This window comes from Atta colombica, unplaced genomic scaffold, assembly GCF_001594045.1.
Source record: "Atta colombica isolate Treedump-2 unplaced genomic scaffold, Acol1.0 scaffold135, whole genome shotgun sequence".
NCBI lineage: Eukaryota > Metazoa > Arthropoda > Insecta > Hymenoptera > Formicidae > Atta > Atta colombica.
In genome coordinates, this window is record NW_017259223.1 from 380,766 (window position 1) to 389,317 (window position 8,552).

Below are 8,552 nucleotides of genomic sequence, written 5' to 3' on the forward strand. Positions count from 1 at the left end.
ATTTGCCCTTGCGTAGCTTGTTGCGGACCTGGCTGCCCTCCAGTTGGTGCTCCTGATTGAGGTTGAGCTGGACTTGGTGCTGGTGGCTGCGCTTGTTGTGCTGCCGTTCCACCTTCCTGACCACCCACGACATTCGTAGTACCGATCGGACCAGCAGCACTAGTAAATCTGCTAGCAGCGGCTGCCGCTTGCATGGGACTCATGTTTGTTCCAACGCCCTTCTGCTGCGGTTTGACGACACCTACGGGATTATTGGAGCATACAGTTACGCCTGCCCCTGGTCCAACCGTATTTGGAGAACCTGTATTATAAATTTTATTTTCATCGTGCTGCATCTGTCTCTATTGACAACGTCCGCTTCTTCGTTCATATATATAAATATATATATATGTAAAACAAAAGAAGATATGTTTTATATACCATAGCTATACGGATTCGATGCACCTAGTTGCCCCATAGTCGGCATATTTGCCATGTTAGGAGGAGCTTGCATTCTGGGACCACCCTGACCGGGACCGACGATGCCAACTTGATGCACCTGTTGATGAGGACTTTGCCCTCTTGCCGGACCAATCATATGCGCTTGCTGTTGTTGCTGCATTGCCACAGCTCTTGTGTTCATCATTCCAGGACCGTTTTGCATCGGCGTAACTCCATGAGGAGCACCGGGATGATGTATTGCTTGAGTATTAGGGCCCATCATGGTTACCTTTAAAAGATTCTTGGTCAAATATATGATTACCAATCTTTTTACTAGAGAAAAAGTTACATGTATTACATAAATCAACATACTGTATTTAAAGGTTGTTTGTTCAAACTGTTTGTTACTATCAAGCTCCCGCCAGCCATTCCTCCCATGTTGTTTCCGCTAGCGGTGCTAGTCATCACTAAACCGGAATTCATGCCGCCCGGCATCGACATCGCGGGGTTACTTCCGGCTATACTCATGGACGATTGTAAACCGCCCATCGAGTTCGCGATCGACATTTGATTATTCGCCAACGAACTGGCTATACTACTTGGTAGATTACCAAGACTCACGACCATCTGTGGATCGACTATTCCTCCCTTAGAAACAGAAACGTTCGGTGGCGATTGCATATTCGGACTCTTGTTACCTAACGTTCCAGCAGCCATTACTAAGGAATTCGCCACCAAATTTTTGTTGCCCTGTTTAATAATTTTTTGTAAAGTATAAGGTATATATCAATTAATAAAATCGTCAGATCTCTAATGTGTAATGTAATCGTACCTGCTGTTGTTGAATAAGATGGTGAGAGAGTTGTTGTTGTTGCTGCTGTACATGTTGTCTGAGTTCTGTATCGAGAGCACCATTTTGCTGCCCTGGACCAGGACCAGTTGCAGGTGGCTTGGTGCTCTCGGTTGTGGAACCCCAAGATCCAGATGACAGCAAGTCATCAGGAAGATCATTTTCAAGATCGAACATTTCTGTGTTAGAAATGTAATCTGAGAATGAAGAAGAGAAAGAAATTAAAAATCACGTTTCTATGAGCATCTACATTATGTTTTTATCGATTACACATACTGGCTATCAGAAAAATATATTTCTACATTTGTTACATCAGTAACGTGTACGTGACTTATAGTATCATTAATTTATTCATTAATTTATTATTTTGACTTTTCATTTTATTTTATTGTTTAATTTTACTCGCTGTGTATCAAAATGACACTTTCATATGTTTCTGGACTATTTGAATTTTATCATGACACATTATATACAGTACATGTATTATTTTTCGAGATAACCAGTTCGCAGATTAAAATGATTATAATATTGAGAATGATAAGTACCATAGATACCAAGAAATCATTAGTAATTTTACAAGGGTAAGATTTTAGCGCCGTCACCATAGCTTTTAGCATCAAAATTTTAGCAGAGTATCTATATCTTTGATATTACAAATGTACGTGTTACATCATTATGTGCATAATGTATTATAGACCCTTTTATATACATATATACACATATAATTGCATGTAAATATACATATATACATGCGTGTATATAGAGACACGTACAGGCAAAGAAGCATTCAATTTTCATCTATATTAAAAACTTATACAAAAAACTTTCGATGCTATTAACATCATTACAAAATTCACATTCCTATTAACATCATTACAAAATGTAAACATTTCTAAGCAAATAAAACTTGAAACTTACTCATCTATCCACGACTGACCATATATACATTGACGGAGAAAAAAAGGGTGTACATATATAAATGTATACGTATCTATATGTAGGAAAAGTACAAATGCAAAAAGGAGATCCTATATATCAAAATGAAAAAAAAGAAAAAATTATAGAAAACTGTACGTGGTTGTAAAACAAATATGAAAAATAAGACATGAGACATACACTGCATGAGCATAACGTAAAGGAGCCTTATTCTACAGCAGAATGAAAATTTTCGGCATAATAAATTAGTGCTAAACTAAACAAGCATCCAGCGAAGCTATCGATGGCAAACTTTATAGAAGAGTCATGCGAAGAAATCAGTCACTCTAGAAAATATCTGTTCAAGCAAAATAATACTCCCGGCGCGCCATGTTCGTAAGAGAATGTCGGTTCTCTTCATCCTAAAAAAGAAGAAAAAAAAGACAAAAATTTCTCAAAAATTTTAAACAAGATTTGTCTGCGCACGCATAGATTTTCATTCTATATTTACGTTCCTTTATAAATATCTGTAAAAGATTTAATTGATATAGACCGAGTCTTCCCACCTACGCTATTTATTATCAGCGCTGTATCGTAAACTCTCTTTATGTTAGAAGCACAGTGTTGTATGCATACTTAATTTCACCTTTGCAATTCCTCCGCAAGTCCACGAGCTCGGGGCGTGTGTGTCGCATGTCTATGTTACGTTTTGATTCACATCAAGAAATGTCTCACGGTGTTCATTACAGAAAAGAGGGGAACTCGGTTTATCCTGAATTCTTATGTACCTTTATAGCAACCACCGATCCAATTTTTCTCCATTGCTATGTAAAGTGAATCAGTCCGTGATCAAAGTAAGACAATACTTAATATATCCGTATTGCCGCTCTATATGCTCTGCCATATTTTTTTCAAAGATAAATTATCACGACATCCATTTCTTTCATATTCTTCTCTAACTGTGTCGACAATAGACTAAAGTTATTGAACCATAGTGACAATATGCCAAAACTATCACCCATCAGAAAGTACTGGTGAGACTGGAAGGTGTCACTGAAAACCAGAGACTGAGACAAGTAACTTTAACGAGAGAAACGTATGGTACTATGAGATGATCGAACGGCCAAACAGATTTCATTTTTTTTTTTGCGGTGCCGAAACTTGATACTTTTTCGAAATTGTCGCTTTTTTGATCTGATAATGATATTTACTTCTTTTCTGGATGGTATTGTTGTTCCAGTGTTGCAGCGGATGCTGTTGCAGATGTAGCTGTTGCGATGGAGCCTGTATTTGTTGCATGTTACCACTGCCACCTCCCCCGTAGTTCGTATAAGCAGGGTGCATCAATAAAGGCGGCATACCCACTACTATATCATAGTTTTTCGTTTAAATTTAGAACGAAAGAGAATATACTATTCAAAGCTTGTTCTCTGGATTATGGTACTTTAAGTCGATATTCATAATCAATTCTTATTTCAAGGCCATCTTGAGTATAGTAATATAGTATCTAAGATACTAATACTCTGATATGCAGTTTTACTGAAGTATCTAAAAATGTAGCACTGAAAATAATTTTGTTGGACCATAAAAATAATTATGTAGGACGTTCAAATTGCTAGAATGTTCAAACTTTTTGTTATCAAACGTCCTGCTAAATTATTTGAACGATCAAAATTATTTTCATATATGTAGCAAAAATTTTTAGATTTAAAATCTAAATACTTCAGCAAAACCGTTCTTTTCATATACTTAAGATGGTATTAAATATAAGAATTGAATACGAATACTAACCTAATTGTAAGTAGCAGAAACAGTTTGAGAATTCGATTTTTCAGTCATCGTCAACGACTCTCACGCACGCTCGCGATTCTTGGCGATTGTGAAAACTCGAGTAAACTGTTTCTGTGACTTTATCCGCTGAGTACCCTCGCAAAGAAGCGATTCGAAGAGTCCGCGATTACATCCGAATAAAAGATAATTACAAATCGATAATAATACAGCGTTATGTGCGTCTTCGAGTTTGAAAACTGTTAAGGGATGATTAAGATGTGTTCAAAAGGATAATTTAAAAAACAAAAAATAAAAGGAAGAACAAAGAGATATATATTAGCGCATCATTCATGCCAGCAAGATGTAATCTTTAACATTAAAGTGTCATGCACCCTCATGCACTACAAGATCGCAACTATATTTTAAATCTAGAATATGTCTAAAAGAATGTACAGAACTGCAATGTCAGTATGGCACATTCGTTTCAAAACAGAGCAAGACAGTAATGTCTATCTCTATCAAAATAGATTAACTTTAATCTCTTAATTTATTCCCAGATGCATAATCAGAATATAAGACGTTTCTAAAATGTTTTATAAATTTATAAATGATCCTCGTAAAAATGTCTTTTAAATTAAAAAATATATCGGTGTAAATTTAACACAATGTCTATATAATTCTCACTGTACTGGTATTAATAATAATTCTTCAGACTTGTACAATGTAATGTACATTAAATTTGAAGACATCCGTTGAAATTTATTTAGTTCTATTGACATCATTACAGATGTATATAATAATATACAATGTATATAATAATATGTTAGAAAAATAGTTAAAATTTAAAAAAATAAATTTTTTAACATAAATTATTTATTACTGTAATCTTAAATTAAATTAAAAAAAAAAAATTTAACATGATTCCATTAAAATCAAATCTCAAAGAGTCAACATATAATATAAAAAAATAATGTGAATTTAAAATCCATGGTCAATACAATCATGATGTGGATTTTAAACCCAGGAAGTTAAATCCATATCATGCTAGTGTTAATATTAATACCAACACAGTGAGAAAAATTGTATAGACACTTTATATTGTGTTAAAGCCACACTATTTTTTAGAGTGCCACAGAAAAGATAGTTTTGTCGATCTATCTAAAAATTTAGCTAGCTACAGATCTGAAAATAATTTTGTTGGGCCCAAAATAATAATGTAGAACGCTCAAATTGGTTGCTAGAATGTCAAAACTATTTACAGCTAATCATGCTTAAATTTTCTACGCTTATTAAGCTTTTCTACGCTTATCAATTTTCTATGCTTAAATCATTTTGATGATCTAACAAAATTATTTTCAGATCTGTACCTACTTAAATTTTGAGCAAAATCATTCTTTCTGTGTTTCAAGATGTTTTTTAGACATCCTTCAAACATCTTATGTCTCGATTTTGGACTTGTAAGTTTTATACTCACTTATCTAGGTTTTTTACCTTTTTTTAATATTTACAATTAGAAGAAGATAAGAAGCAAATTAACCGAGATTAAAATTAATCTACAATAATAAAAGTGAATACAAGTGTGGAAAGACGGAGTAAGTAATGTACAAAGTTATTCTCTCAACAGACTCGCGCGTGTAAATCTCCGAGCGAAACTCAGCACGCCGCACCGCAGCTCTCCTCGTGTACCATCCATCTTGCGTCGACGGAGCTCGCGTCGTGTCACGAAAGTATCGCGGAACGATACTGTCGTGATCGTCGCCAAAACAGAAGGAAGATCGGCGAGGTTCCACGTGCATACGCGTACATAGTCAAACGTTAAGCCATAAGAAATTGATCGATTATAGTCGATTATTCTTCTCACATTCGACTGTGATTGGTCAATTTCTTACGGCTTATGACTTAAAGCTCAGATAATGGCTTATTGTAGAAAGACACAATTGAAAAGCACAAGCAATAGGAACATGGAATAATAGACTTATTTCAACTCAGGAAAAACTGTGAATACTAGGTGATCAACTCTTTAAGAACGAAAAAAGGGACATTAAAAAAATGTTAATTGTCATAATTAAATTTTAATAAATAAACATTTTTTTATAATTGTTAATGAAACACATAAACAATATTATTATTAGATATATATGTTTATATTTGTTAAATAAATAGTAATGTCTAACAATATAACATTACATAAGATCACAACAAAAATTACATCAAGTTACAAGATTAAATTTCAATTTTTAAAACTTGTATCTTTATGAATGACATTTGGATTTTTAGAAATCATAACATTCTATCATATATTTAAAAGAGAAACAATTCATAATCTTTAATTTGTGAGGGTTGATTATTTTAAATCAGTATTCATAGTCAGTTCTTTTTCAAGATTGTCTTAAGTAACAGATTGTCTAAAATCTTTGAAGTGGAATCTAATTCTAAAAAATGACAAATAGTTGAGCCACCATTTAGCTAGTGTTGAAAAAGAGCTCAGCTGTCAATTTTAACAGTGAAATTTCACTCTTTAGAGTCAGAATCCATTTTAAAGATTCTAGATTTTAAAAAGAATGTTTTAAGAGATGTGCTGCTACTGCTTTGTAGATGGTATTTACAATCGATTCTTATATTTAAGATTATTTAATTACTGTCTCGAGTACAATCTTAAGATATCATGGACCAATCAGACAACCCATTAGCATCTTAAGACATTACTTAACACGTTTTTGAAATAAGAACAGACTATGAATATTGATCTGTGATTGACTTATAATACTTTAAGACTGTTTTAAGATGGTCTTAAATATAAGATCCAAAGACTCTCAAAGAATAATCTCTATAGTGTACAGCCAAATTCATGATATTCTGACAGATTGAGATGATGTCTTTCTTACCTATGCTTTTTAATTATGTTTCAAGCTTAATTCCGTGGAAAATAGATAACGCGTTCGATTTTGATCGAAACTCGTCGACGCACGTCACGAGCATCTTGGCGCGCTCACACGAAACTTCGCTTGGAGATTCGACGACGTCTGGGCGATCCATCGCGACGCGGTGCGTCGACGTCGCAAACAGACGGTGGGCTGGCTGGCCAGCCAGCACAGCCATGGCGGTCAGCTGCGCCCGAGAGAATCGTGAAAACCGCGCCGGGTCTTTCGGCCCGGGTCTCTTTTTTTCTCTCTTCTCCACCGTGTGTGCGTGTACGTGTATTTGTATATGTGCGATGCACGCGAGATGCACGTCACAGCGTACGCGTGCTCCGCGTATTCCTGCGTAAGGTTAGTTGCGGAACTGCGCGCGGTTCCCGGAAGGAAGAAAAAAAAGAGAAAGAGAGAGAGAGAGAAGGAGAAAAAGAGATGATCCTCAGGGCTAAAAGGTCTGTTCTTTATCACTGCACTGGACTAAATCTTGCTTTTGTCAAACTTGAAAGAAATATCTACTTCATTTTGACTACAAATGTGTACAACTATTTGCAGAACACAAATAGGAACATTACATGAATATTATAATTTCCCACTGAATGTAAGATCCGTTAGCGTTACTTGTACTTATTGCTCTCAGCATCTTTGTTCTCTCTCTCTCTCTCTCTCTCTCTCTCTCTCTCTCTCTCTCTCTCTCTCTCTCTCTCTCTGTCTGTCTCTTTTCAATCCGTCCGAATATCCTTTTAATTTTTAAGGATTTCAAGCAATACGAACAGACCTATAAATGTAACACAAAGCCCTGATTAAATTAGAGATTGAGATTGGATCGGAATTTAACCAATCAGAGAAAGAAAATCGACCTCAAGTTTAGTGAACTTTGCTTTGAGTTAAATTTTAATTCACTCTCAATTCCAGTCTGATCACATGTTTCATATCAAAATTTGAATATGACAGTTACCTTGCATTCTTTTCAGCTGAATTTTTGCACTGCACTTCTGGAGAAAACTCCAGATGAAAAAAAAGAGAAAAAAAATGATCGGTGCAAGAAGTTCAGTTAAAAATTACAGGTCTATTGTTGTAGGAAATTATGACATAGATGTAATATTACACTGTTACTTTATTCTGTGGGAAGTTAAGCAAAGAAGAGACCTAAAGACATCGGAAAGAGGGAAAGTACACGAGGAAGATGGAGAGAATTACAAAATGGAGATTAGAATTTAATCAATCAAAAGAATGAAATGAATTAAAATAAAAATTATCTGATTGAATTTCAATCTTCAATTCGCAATTCTTAGGCTTGGTTCCACCAAGATTAACTTTCAACCTCGCAGTTTATTTTTTATCTTTTTTGATAGACTCTAAGAACTCTAAACATCTAAGCATCTAAAGAATCTAAAGAATCTAAGAACTAGAAAAAAAGTGTCTATTCGTGTTGCTTACTCATATCTTTCTCTCTCTTCAACACACTCGAATATATTTACTTCATTTTAAGTGCAAAAATTTCTAGTGATTCAAGCGGTAGATTTATTGATAAACAGTAAGTTAAATCAAGATTAAAGTTAATCATTAATGAAACAGGATTCTTAGTTCTCCAACGCGTTAATCTCCAACATGGGCTGAAAGGAAACGGAGGAACCGAGGCGAACAAAAAAAAAAAAAAAAAAAAAAAAAAAAAAAAAAAAAAA

General features: G+C 34.7%; 1 protein-coding gene across 1 annotated transcript in view; it reads right to left on the reverse strand.

Annotated features, from left to right (window-relative positions):
• The window catches only part of LOC108684523 (CREB-binding protein), a 20,801-nt gene that overhangs the window by 11,596 nt on the left and 653 nt on the right, over nt 1-8,552 (reverse strand). The window contains exons 2-6 of the mRNA XM_018188884.1: nt 3,397-3,551; nt 1,253-1,467; nt 793-1,170; nt 421-709; nt 1-301 (exon numbers count right to left, since the gene is read on the reverse strand). Of these exons, the coding sequence (XP_018044373.1) occupies nt 1-301; nt 421-709; nt 793-1,170; nt 1,253-1,467; nt 3,397-3,551 (1,338 nt within the window). The remainder of the gene's footprint in view (nt 302-420; nt 710-792; nt 1,171-1,252; nt 1,468-3,396; nt 3,552-8,552) is intronic.